Below are 13,469 nucleotides of genomic sequence, written 5' to 3' on the forward strand. Positions count from 1 at the left end.
AAAAAAATGATGACAACAAAATACTGATTTAACACCTCCATAATATTACTTGGGAGGGCAGCGAGTTTTGAAGAAAACTTCACAAAACAAGAATTCAAGGTAAGAATTAACTCTTGGAAACAAAGATAACACTGATTTATGAAGATTAATTCATGAAGATAACATTAATTTGTTGTACTTTTACCCTTATAACACAGAAACTGCTCTGGTTTGGGGTGTGGGCAGCTCACTGCTGGACTGGCAGTCAGTTCACATCATGCAACATAAAACAACTGTAACCCATACAGCAGACCCAATTGTGCAGAAGGTGCCACAATGCATTTCTTTGTACTTGAAGGTCTTACCACTATACTTGATGACCCGAATAGTGGAGTCTCCTTCTCCAAATCTGGTGATAGGTGTCAGACGGACTTCGTACGCCTCTGGCTTGATCAGCTCAGTTAGATTGTAGGTAATTAATTCTCCCTTTTGAATGTTTCCATTCACTGTAATTTCTTGTTCCCACCAACGCTGCTGTCCAGCCTAAAAGAAAAAGAAGAATGCAAATGTCAGAGCTTTTGGGGCAGATACTGTCTGCACCTCAGGAGTGAAGGGGAGCAGATACAAACCTGTGTTGGGCCATGAGTTCCCTTAAAAAAAGTTTGATTTCAGTTCATTTTATCACCTCCTGGAGGCTGACCATCCTGTCTTAGAGCCCATGCTATCCCCTCATATCTAACAACCCAGGTAAGTTGGCTCCCCACATCCAGCAGCCTTCTTCCCTCCATTATTTTCCTCCCTACAGGTGCCCAACCTCTCCCTCTTGCAGGCAATGAGGTTTCACAGCTGTCATTTAGGATGTCATTTGGAGCTAATGAGAGCATACTGGAGAACTGAGATGCAGTTTGGTCTCCAAGCACTTTTGTTGATGAGTGAGAAAGAAATAGGCTGGCTCTTAATGGCCTTAGTGTACAATTAACAGCAGTCCTTGTAGTTTCCAAGATGGATGGATTTCAGAGAACAATGAAAGTCAATAGGAGCAAACAAGAGGGTGTTTTATTAAGAGAAAAAACAAAACAAAACAACAAAGCATAGATTTTAGTGCTTTATAGACTGCAGTGTTTTCAACATCCAAATCTATAGTTTCTGTTATATATATGCTTTACCAAGAAAATTAAAAAAAATCCAATTAAGAAGGAGGCATCATGAGTAGAGAGTGCCACACTGTCCCTACAAAGTCTGATTGCTTATGGACTAACAGAAATTATACACATTTTGGGCAGCACAGTGACTTGGCATTGCAATATTACTTGTAGGTACTTGGGCTTATTAAAGACTCTATCTCCAGGAAACAAAGGAAAAATCATTAAATATTTACCATGCTTCCCAACATAACAGTACAGGTGCAGTACTACTAAAATGAGATGTTCCACTAAGCACACCAGAGTTGTGAGTGCACGGAAATTCTCAGTTATTCCATGCAGAGCTTCATGGTTATTGAAAGCAGAGAATGTTTTATTCTAGAACTTCAATTTGCTGATGCCAAATAAAAAATCATCCACTGAAATCAATAAAATACTGCACTAAATCACAGAATCCTAGAATGGCCTGGGTTGCAAAGGAGCACAGCGCTCACCCAGCTCCAACCCCCTGCTGTGTGCAGGTCACCAACCAGCAGCCCAGGCTGCCCAGAGCCACATCCAGCCTGGCCTTGAATGCCTGCAGGGATGGGGCATCCACAGCCTCCTTGGGCAACCTGTGCCAGTGCCTCACCACCCTCTGGCTGAAAAACTTCCTCCTCATATCCAACCTAAACCTCCCCTGTCTCAGTTTAAAGCCATTCCTCCTTTTCCTCTCACTGTCCACCCTCATAAACAGCCGTTCCCCCTCCTGTTTATGTGCTCAGTGGTTTTCCCACAGCATTTAGTTTTCATGCCAGCAGGTTGGCTGCCAATTGCATTTGTGAATACTGCACTAGGAACATTGTGCTACAGGTTGCATGAGCTCACGCTGCCTTCTTGCAGCTGCCTCAAGCTGGCCAGCTGTAGCACAGAGGTATTTCTGGGTCCTTGTGGAGAACTACTAAAAACATGCTCCCATTGCACCCAGCCTTCAGATAAAGAAAAACTGGAACACTTACTTCAGCAAATGCTTTTCATAATTAATCATGCACGTTTACAGTTTTGATTACTGTAAGTAGTCATGAGCATCCTCACATTCAGCTGCTGCTTTGGATTATCACCCTTTTCTTCAATGACCCACAAAAGCAGATGAAGCAACTACAATATTTTACTCATTCTGAAAGAAATACTGTTTCATTTTTCATTTTGGTATTATGCACCTGAAGCTAGTCCTGGATATTGGTGTTTCTCCATAGGAAGCAACACACATTTTTAAGCTTTGCAATCAACACCAGCTCTGTTCTAATTCTTATTTTTACCATGAGAAACCACAAAAAAACAATCCACAAACATCTCAAAACTGTCTCTATGGGTTTGGCATGAAACTTCCCCATGCCTGATTTTTCAGCTTAGCTGCTGAACAAATGAAGTATACTGGTAGACCACAATGCTCAACTCACAGCCTGCCCTTCTCTGGGCAGAGGGAGCTGCCAGGAGGGCTGCAGCCCCTTCCCAAGTCCCAAGGCAAAGAGCAGTGGTGCCCAGGGCTGGGCAGTCATGAAATATTAACATCCAACACTGCTGAAAATGAGCGTGGAGCTCATCAGTTCGTCAATGTGAGCAGCTAGTACCAACATGAAGCAGAGCTCCTTTTCCTTTGAGACACTAAGGACCTATCAATACGGAACTGGAGAGCTATGCAACCAGCTAGGGAAACACAGATTGTCTATCCAGGGTCCCAGCCAGCCTGGCTTTGAGCATCTCCAAATTCAGCATTCATGCTTCAAAGGGAGAACGCAGAAGAAAACGTCACCGTAAAGCTTCAGCCCTTGTGCCAATGTGTGTGTCTTTAAATTTAGGGAGAACCAGGGTTTGGTGGAAAGAGCATTTATTACCAACCTGTAATTAATTCAGCAGAGCATACCCACATTCAGTCAATCCGGAGCACAGTGGGCTTCACAGGGACTCTTCACCTCTCTCCATTCCTTTGAATACCTGGAGATCCTTGTTCCCTAACACTAACAGAAAAGCAAAATGCCTTTCCCTGACATCACAGAAGGGGAAAAAAGTAGAAGTGTGACAGCATTTTATCACAGCAGGCTGAAACCATCTCCTCTGAGCTGTCAGTGAAAGCGCATTTATTCCCTATCTCCTGTTGCAAAATCAGCCAACATGATGTGAGCAACGAGACCCGAACACATAGATTTCCTGAGAAATTAATCCAATGGGATGATTAAATATTGATTGCCCATACGCACAATTATGCTTATAAAAAATAAACACATTTGTAGTCTATTGTACTTGGCCTATTGATTCCAGCTGTAAATTTCTTCATTGACTCAAAAAGTCAGACAAGAATCTCTTTAATTAATGACAGTAGAATGCCATGTATATTAATCTACTGCATACTCCTATAAAAAAAAAACACCGTGGCAGTCTTTAAAGTGATTTCTTTACAATTTATAACCACGATGACAATTGATTTTCCTTAAGAAAAAAAATGAGTATTCTTTAGCAGTTACATCTATAAAACAGCATGGGGAAATACTTGGGCCATGGGCAAATCTTTCTCCTATCTGCACAGTGCAGAGGGAGCACGTCTGTGCAATGCCCACCTCTTTGCTGCTGCACAACTGCAGTGGTTGCTCCCCTCTAATAAGTCTACCCAGCAGCGTGATCAGAGCTCTCTCATTTTCAACACAAGCCTTATCAGGTAGGTGGCAACTGTGTCAGCTTCATTTCAAAGGCTACTTACGGCCCTGAAATGACTCGCAGTGACAAATACCTATAATTCAGGCAAAAATAACAAGGCCAGCTGCAATGCATGCTCTGCCATGCTCATCATCAGTTTATTTTGCACGCTGCATCATGTAATATTGCTATTGATGACATCTCTTCTTTCACAGTTTCACACGCAGTCGCTGGAAGCATCAAGGCACTGCATTTGTTTTTGCACTCAACCTGTGCCTGCTCCCTGCTCCCTGCACACAGGACAAAGCAAGGGCAGCACCACTGGGTCTCAGTGCCATGGACCTAACTGCTACCCCACAAAAATCTACCAGAAATAAGCCTTCTTTACATGACCTTCCATCCCCACTCTATATACCACTTGCCATTTGTTGGTGTTAGCAGCGTTGTGTAATCGGTTTTATGTGGGACATGGAAAATTATCACCCTGCTTTTCCTTCTTTTAAGCAGCTAGCAGTCTCTAAGTTGCCATTAAATAGGAACTCGGCGTCCAAAGATGCAGAATGCTTTTATGGGCAACAAAACTGATGGATGAGTGGTCAGGATGCCAGAAACAGCTGTCCATGATCCAAAACTATAGGCTCATATTTGCAGGGGAAACAAATGGGAACAATTTAAGGAGAGATGGCACAAGAGATCTGGAAGCTACATGAAACGACAATTAAGTTCTCTTTAATTACTACCACATTTGAAGTTTCAAAGACAAGTTAACCTGGGAAATGGGAGATGTTGTTTCATCAGAGGAAAAGCAAAACACAGCACAAATAGCTATGAAATGTGTTAACTACACTGCCTTCTGTTTTAATGTATTTTTTTTCCATACAAATGAATGATAATGAAAAAGTCTTTTAAAATTTGAATTAGGACACTTCAGTCCACTGGCTACATAACCTGCAATGTAGGCTATTCATCCCTGGAAGGTCTTTCTCAGCATTTCTTTGCTTTTGATAACCTTATATGCAGGGACAAAGAGAAAACTCTGTATTTGCAATAGGCACACCCTTCTTTAATAAGAAAGGCGATAAAATTCATCTCTATTCACTTTCTTTATGACAAAACAAATCTGTACCAGTACATGGATTGATACAGGAACTTGCTAGGGCACGGACACAAAATTATACACTCCATTTTGCAGCCAGTGTCAATGCAGCCTTCAACTGAATCCCCCTTTCCAAGCACATAATGCTTGTTCCAGGCAGATAATACTCTCTGCTGTGTACAAACTGAGCAGTTTTCACAGTTAGTTTGGATGCACTTTGAAAACATACAAAACATACAGGAAATTCAACATGTAGGGCTTCATGGCCTTTTAGCACAAAACTGAATTTTTCTCTGCTCCTAACATGACACAGTAACATGGCTCTATGACTGCTGATTTATTCCATGACCTTCAGATTTACCCTGTTACTGAAGTCTGTGTTTAATGGAAGCAACTACCAGGGCACTGGCTGCCTCTGAAGGCTGACCAGAGACAGCATGGTGTGCCTTGAGATACAAACACCAAAATCTAGGTCACTAATTCCAAAGCCAAATCCAAAGCTGAAACACATGAATGTCAGAATATTCTCCTGAGAGCTATTAATGAGATGCAAAAATGCTCCTTGTGTGCAGACAATGTCTTGGCAGTCCTCAGCACTTTCAGAAGCAACTGGAGGGTGACCGAAAAACCATGCAGTCACCATGGTGAATGACACCCAAGGTTGCACTCATGCTTTGGTTCAAGTGCTAAGTGGGACAGTTACAAATGATGGGCTGTGTGCAACAGTGACTGAGAAATGGAAATTCCTTCATGCATCCAGTCACAGTGACAAAAGGGCCTCATGGGCTGCACCCAACACTGGCTGTATTCTCCACTGATGCTGCAGGACTAGAAATGGTTTACTCTCAGACCACAGCACTCCAGTGTCACCCTTCCATGCAGATGAATGGTTCTGCTCCAGCCATGAGGAGGATCAAAGTTCAGCTGAGCAGTGCAGTAAATCTCATGTGTTCTGATGGTGTATAAAGCAACAAAGCTGGTAACAGGGCTAGAAGGCATGCCAACATTGGGTTGTCCAGTGCAGAGAAAATGAAGCCAAGAAGCAACTTTTCCCTTCCCTTCCCTTCCCTTCCCTTCCCTTCCCTTCCCTTCCCTTCCCTTCCCTTCCCTTCCCTTCCCTTCCCTTCCCTTCCCTTCCCTTCCCTTCCCTTCCCTTCCCTTCCCTTCCCTTCCCTTCCCTTCCCTTCCCTTCCCTTCCCTTCCCTTCCCTTCCCTTCCCTTCCCTTCCCTTCCCTTCCCTTCCCTTCCTCCTTTTTCCACTTCCATTCCATTCCATTCCATTCCATTCCATTCCACTCCACTCCATTCCACCCCACCCCATCCCATCCCTATTCAACGAAGAGAAATTAATACCAATTGTTTGCCTGGGCTATTGTTTTCCCTACTGTTTCAGAATGGCAGCGTTACATGACTGCACACATTAAGGACTCTCCTGGGGATGCCAGTAAATGCACTGCATCTCTCTCATGTACAGGATCTATCCTCCATGCCTTCTGAGTAAAGGCAGAATTTCACAGTTTAATGAAAAGAGCTGAAGCACCTGTAGATTGGAAGCAGGCTGCATCATTTTGCTCTCAGCGAAAGGTCACCACGTGGACTTCTCTACTGTTTGGGCTCAGATCAGTCATAACCCTGAATGTGATGCATTCATGACTGCATTCAAATATATCTTTCTCTCAAAGACTAAAATGTGATGTAAATCAGCAGAATCCATGTTAAGACTTCAGAACTGGTAAGTCCCAGATGAATTCACACAGCTCTTCAGGATTAAACAAGAGCTGCCCCGTTCCTCGCCCCAGTTGCACAGGCTTCCCTGCTCCTTCACTACTGCCAGACATCTCCTAAACAAAGCTTTCAATTTTTAATCTCTATTTTGTTATGCATTCACAAAAGGTGGGTTCATTATTAAACCTTGGTAAGGATGGTTTAAGGATGGTATTTCAACGACATAGCAAACCTGAGGTTCATATGCTAGAAAGCTGCTGCCCACTCAGCAAAGTTTAGGGCATGGTGAGCTGGGCACTGCCAGAAGTGCAACTGCCAGCAGCACTGCTTTGGGTGTGCATGCAGAGCACTGATGCGGATCATCATGCAAAGCACTGATGTGGATCTGCATGCAAAACAGCGCTGTGAGTTACATGCAAAGCACTGCTGTGGGTCTGCATGTTTGTTAAACACAGACGTGGCTCTGCATGTCAAACAGGAGCTTCATCTGCAGGAGATAACCCACTGTTTTCATCAGGGCAACAAGAGGTACAGTTATCAAAGTGGCATCAACCTAAGTTTATATTAAACACTTCACACCTTCATAACAACAACGACACTCCCATGATCAGGAAAGTATCCCAAAAGAAAAAGTGCCTCTGTCAGTGCAGAGCCTGAGCTGAGCTCACTCAATGCTACAACCTGCAATGAGCAGACCTGGAACAGCATGCAGGGAGCTCCTGTCACTACTGAACTAATCCATTTCTTGTGATTTCCAAAAGGTATTTATGAACTTTTTTTTTTTTCCTTTTCTTTTAGTGAAAACAACTACACAGTAACAAATCAATGAATGAAGCTGCAATTGGGACGAGAAACTCAACCTGTGCAGGAGCTTTGCTGTATAGCGAACGCAGAGAACGAGCTTTGTTGTCTGGGTAAATGAATTGGAAAACCAAGACTGCATTTTAAGCAACCTACGTGAGTCTCTGCACAAATAGATCAAGGAGTAATAATGCAAGGAGATAAGTGCATGCTGCCAACGTGCATTTCTGAGGAAAGTGAACGTGCTGATATTGCTTGAGTTTTTAAGCAAGTTTGGTTTTTCTTTTGCCAAAAAATAACAGCTCAACTGTCAGATGTGAGTGTTTCAACAAAGCATCTCTTAAATACTTAAGACTATCACTGCATGAGAGGAAAGGAAATAGTCTCTAGATTTTTAATGAAGTTCACAAAATGGAACTTTGATGTTTTAAATCAGCTCCAAAACACAGATGCACTGCAGTAGGGCGCTGATTTGCTTATGGAATGGCAATACAGCTTGTATTCAATTTAAACATATGTATGTTTCAGATGAAAAAAGGATTCTCCAGCAGCATAAGAAGGGAAGAAGCAGTTGTCTTCAGGGACTGATCGCTCATCCCAGCAGCTTTAATTTCTGTAATGCACATTCTTGGAGCATGCACTTGGTATAAACACAGCTAACATGCAGTGATTTCACTACTCATCTAGGGGCAAGCACAGTCTAAAGAATTGCCCATTTAATCACCGTTTTTCAGAAATGTCTTTTAACATCTCTTTTCTCCAAATTGCAAATGAAATTTACACAGGGCTTTTATAAATAAAGAAATCCTTCCCGGCCTCGGTTGTACCAAGAGAATCATAGAATCATAGAATCACCAAGGTTGGAAAAGACCTAAAAGCTCATCCAGTCCAACCGTTCACCTATTCCCAATAGCTCCCACTAAACCATGTCCCTCAACATAACATCCAGCCTTTCCTTGAACACCCCCAGGGTCGGTGACTCCACCACCTCCCTGGGCAGTCCATTAGCAAGCAATTAGAAGCAATACATCACAGCCAATGGGTTTGAGTTCGGTGCTGGGGCCACTTCTGTACCAGCAGCACCTGATGGGGTGAAGTCTCAGTTTTGATGACTGGGAAACTGGCAATTAATCTCATTTTGAGCTCTGTGGTGCTCATTTTGTAAATGCGCTCATTAACAGTGCTGGGGAAAATATAGACAGACCTCAAACAGGTTTAACTGCAATATGCTGTCTTTATGTGTGGTCATATATGCAACCTGATTGCCCTTTGCAGCATGTCAGCCTGTCAGCAGACAGACATTCTTCTCACATCACCAGAATTGCTCATTGCAGTGCAGAAGGAAATGTTGAAGGACACTCAGCTTTCTTGGCCATGCAAGAACACTTCCATTTGTTAGCAGACCAGAAACCTTGTGAGGCCCCATCTGGAGTCCAGGCCTGGCGACCCCAACACAAAGAAAGACATAGAGCTCTTGGAATGAGTCCAGAGGAGGACCACTAAGATTGTCAGAGGGATCAGAGGTTGAGGGAACTTGGATTGTTCAGCTTGGAGAAGAGAAGGCTCCAGGGAGACCTCATGGTGGCCTCCCAGTACTTGAAGGGAGCGGATAAACAGGAGGGGGAACGGCTGTTTGTGAGGGTGGATGGTGATAGGACAAGGAGAATGGTCTTAAACTGAGACAGGGGAGGTTTAAGTTGGATATGAGGAGGAAGTTTTTCAGCCAGAGGGTGGTGAGGCACTGGCACAGGTTGCCCAAGGAGGCTATGGATGCCCCATCCCTGCAGGCATTCAAGGCCAGGCTGGATGTGGCTCTGGGCAGCCTGGGCTGCTGGCTGGCGACCTGCACACAGCAGGGGGTTGGAGCTGGATGAGCACTGTGCTCCTTTGCAACCCAGGCCATTCTAGGATTCTAGGATTTTATGATTCTATGATTTAAATATTCAGCACTTGGCCAACTGGAAAAAAAGCAGTAAGTGTGCTTTTTTTCATTGTGAAATGGCAGCAGGAAGGCAGAATAGGGAACATGGTGCAGGAAAGCCCAGTGTGAGGTCTGAGAGTCTGCTGGTGGTGACATGGGACATCCAGGTCTCAGGCTGCTCATGCAGATCTGGGGAAGCACCTCTAAGAGTAAATTGCAATGCTGCCCTAAATATGCAGAGGTGAAAACACCTTTCTCAGAGCAAGCTCTACAAGCAGGGTGTATTCCTGTCCATTATCTGTGTTTGCTTCCTAAACTCATCTCGCAGAAAAGCTGCCAATAAGTTCATGGCATGAAGTCTATTTGATGACACATGGACTGTTGAGATGTGTCCTACGGACACAGGAAGAATGCAGCATCTCTGTCCTTGGAAATGGTCTTAGATGTGGGAGAGAAAGACTAGAACACCTAATGAGTGGCTGAGGGAACAGGGGTGGGTCAATGTGGAGATGAGGAGGCTCAGGGGAGACCTCATTGCTCTCTACAGCTCCCTGACAGGAGGTGGTGGTGAGGTGGAGGTCGGCCTCTGCTCCCAGGATAAAAGGTAATGGCCCAAGTTGTTCCAGGGGATGTTCAGGTTGGATATTAGGAAACATTTCTTCTCCAAAGGAGCGGTGATGCACTGGCACATACTGTCCAGAGAGTGCGAGGTCAATGTCCTTGGGGCTGTCTGAAATCCTCTGATATTTTCAATATTAATATTTTCATTATATGAAGTCAAAACTAACAAGAAAACCATTGGTGCCATTTACAGACAGAGGCTTTGAAAGGCCCACACCTTAGTCAACAACTTCCATGCCACTCAACCCCCCCGAGTTCCTTCTGCACCGCTCAGAGCTGTGCTGGGCTGTGTGCAGGAGCACAGCAGTGAAGGGAGTCTCAGCCCTACCACAAGTGTTTAAATGTAGTTGAAAACAAACTGAGTTATCTACAAAAATAAATTCCTCTAGCTTGAGTAATTTCTCTCGCTAAATTGCTCTTCAATTCACTCCATTCTCTTCTGCATCCTTCCTAAAGTTGGACTGATACGCCGCATTCTCAGCAGTAATCAATTCATATTACAGATGATTCTGCTGAGAAAGAGCAAGTGAGAATGGAGTGCAACAGCCATGCTCGGGCCAATATGCCACTGACTGTGTTACTGTCACCCCTTCAAACACAGGAGCATGGTGATCTCCTCCTTCCCATGCAGGATTTTAGGAACTGTCTGGCCAAGGTCAGGAAGGAGACTTGGCCATGGAGACCTCTGGCTTTTTCAGATTGTAATATACAGGGGGGGCAGTATGGGTATGCTTAAGTCATCCTGAAGAGAAGGATGAGAGGTTGGCCAAGAACACAAGGTATCCACTAAGCTTCCTACAAAGTCAGGATTCATGCAATCTGCCCCTTGTACAAGGCTTTTTTTTTACTTTGTTTTTGTTTTTAATTAATGTAATGCCTTTCAATATTTTCCATAATTGCACCTCCTCGTTTGCTACACCTCCGTTCCCCACTGATGTGACCCAACATGAAGAGCTGTGCTCAGACCCCACTGGAAGTGCCTGCAGGACAGGCAGACAGATGGGCAGGACAGTATCCTGTGCCTCATTTCATTAAGATTAAGCCAAAAGATAATATATTAATATAATATAAAAATATATTAAATATACCAAATATAATATTAAAATATAAAAGATAAAAGATAAAATATAAAAATGCCTTGCTTGGACTTCCTAAAGGAAACGAGGGCTATGAAGAAAACTTCAGGACAGCTTATTTCCTCATTTCTTCTGGAGAAGAATGTTTCAAGTATTTCATGAAAACAACGCTAGAAACATTCCAATATACATTTCAATTCGCCTTTTCAGCTCTCCCACTTCCTCCCCTAAAATTAATTGCCACAGATTTGAGTACATACATTCAAACAGCTCTGAATCACATTTTTATATACATACTGATGTACAGCTACCGTAAATTTTCTGTAGCATAACAAAAGGAAACACCATGCTTCAAAACGCCTTTCTCTTTGCAGTAGGCTGACTTGTGTGATGACAGCACCACGATCTTGATAGAGTGAACGTCTGCAAATTGATTACCCGTCAGGTGGAGCCCGGAGTGTGCTAACATACATACATTCCTCTTAAGCGGCTTTCATTCTAAGTATGTTGCTTTAGTATATACGTTCTTTCCATTCATCTGTTCCTATTTTCACTCTGTAGGCAGAAAAATGACCCTTCTCTCTCCTCTGATTGTCTCTTCCCATAACAGCACCCTTTTGCCTTCATTCTGTGCTTAGCACCACTGCTTAAGAAGCACAGCCCCTGTCTTCACTTCCAGGTGACACAGTGCTGAGACAGTGGCCCCTTGGTGCTGGTGTTCCTTGGTGCTGAGGGCACTGACCAAGCACAGCCACCATGCAGTGTGCCCACCTCTGCTGCTCCTCCTTGAACACCAGCAAGGAGCTGGTCACTAACAACTCCTGGGGCTCCAATCCAATGGCCGCAGAGGTACTTGGTGAGCGCATCTAAGACCTGCTGCTTGTGTGCTTTTATAGAATGGCACGGGTTGGGAGAGCCCTCAAGGATCATGAAGCTCCAACCCCCACCACAGGCAGGGCCACCAACCTCCCCATTTCATAGCAGCCCAGGCTGCCCAGGGCCCCATCCAACCTGGCCTTCAACACCTCCAGGGATGGATGGGGCATCACAGCCTCTCTGGGCAGCTGTTCCAGCACCTCACCGCTCTCACAGAATCGTAGAATCACCAAGGTTGGAAAAGACCTAAAAGATCATCCAGTCCAACCGTTCACCTATTACCAATAATACCTCTCATAGCAAAGAACTTTTATAGGCCAGACAGTCCTCACACACCTGTGGCCAGTGACCAGGTAGCTGTACAGCTCTGTAACATGCATCCAGTCCCAGGCCCTACAAAATCCCACATGTATTCCCAACCTACTGCCTTTTATTCTTCCTTCAGCTAAGCAGCAATATACAGGCTGGGTAAAGAGGAACAGGTACTGGAGCTCAGGTCTCAGCAGTCTGAATGCAAAACCAGTTTACCAATCAAAGATAATGCTGTACTTCTAACCACAAGCAGCCACCAGAACACTGACCCAATCCACCTAGCAGTGTTTGGCAACATATTATAAAAAACCACTGCTAAGTAAACGATCCAAACACCATCATTTCAGAGGGCAGTGTGCTAGCAATGAGTAATAGGGAGTGCAAAGGGAAGGAAGGATGTTAATTATTGCCCATGTTTCAGGGGAATTACTGCAGTGATGGGTGAGTGTGTCCGGGTGGCTTGCTAGATTCTAAATCACTCTCATTTTAAATGTGACTTCAGACAGAGGAATAAAACTTGTTTTGATTGACCCGATGGAAGGGTTCTTGAGGTAATTACAGTAAAGTCACTACTAATTTTAAGCACACAAAATTGATAATTAAAAGTAAGTTAAAATGGAATGGGGGGGAAAAAAAAAGCAGCAGAAACACCTAATGCCATTAATTTCATTACATATTATTTTGCTTCAGCAAATTCTTTTTTAAAATTTAATAATTTCTCTTGGGTACCAGGAGGAACAGAAGTGATTGGTTCCAAATGACACAAACATTTATTAAAAGTCACTGATTTTCACTGAGACAACAAAATATCTCCTGCCCTTCACTCTGCACTCTGTGCCTTCAGGAATTGGTCTTGAACCCTGATTTCTAGCCTCCCTGCACAGACTCTTATTTCAGCCATTGAATAACCAAACACCTCCTTGTGCCATCAATTCAGATACAATTTAAGGGAGGCCAGCTCAACAGCAGCGTGAAAAACAAGCCCCAAACAGCATCAGGTATATTCTCCCATGTTGGCAGTGGAACATCTTAATTTCATGGCAGCAGGTCCAGGCTCGGAGCAGGAGTTCAGGGCCCCAAGTTGGCAGCCAGTAAGTCCAATATGACCCAGAGGTGACCATGGTAGCCAAGGAGGAGCTCACACCAAGAAGCACCATTTCCAAACCAGGCATTTTTCCCTCGAGAATGCCCAGAATTGCCAAAAATCAAGCTGGCAATATCAGTCTTTGCACATCTGTAACATTTGGCAG

At 44.0% G+C, this 13,469-nt stretch overlaps 1 protein-coding gene across 1 annotated transcript in view; it reads right to left on the reverse strand.

The window, feature by feature from the left end:
* Positions 1-13,469, reverse strand: part of MDGA2 (MAM domain containing glycosylphosphatidylinositol anchor 2) — a gene marked incomplete at both ends in the record, with an annotated part of 309,306 nt that overhangs the window by 22,002 nt on the left and 273,835 nt on the right. The window contains one exon of the mRNA XM_079537937.1: positions 345-522. Within this exon, the coding sequence (XP_079394063.1) occupies positions 345-522 (178 nt within the window). The remainder of the gene's footprint in view (positions 1-344; positions 523-13,469) is intronic.

Source organism: Tetrao urogallus, assembly GCF_951394365.1.
Source record: "Tetrao urogallus genome assembly, chromosome: 6".
Classification (NCBI taxonomy): Eukaryota; Metazoa; Chordata; class Aves; order Galliformes; family Phasianidae; genus Tetrao; species Tetrao urogallus.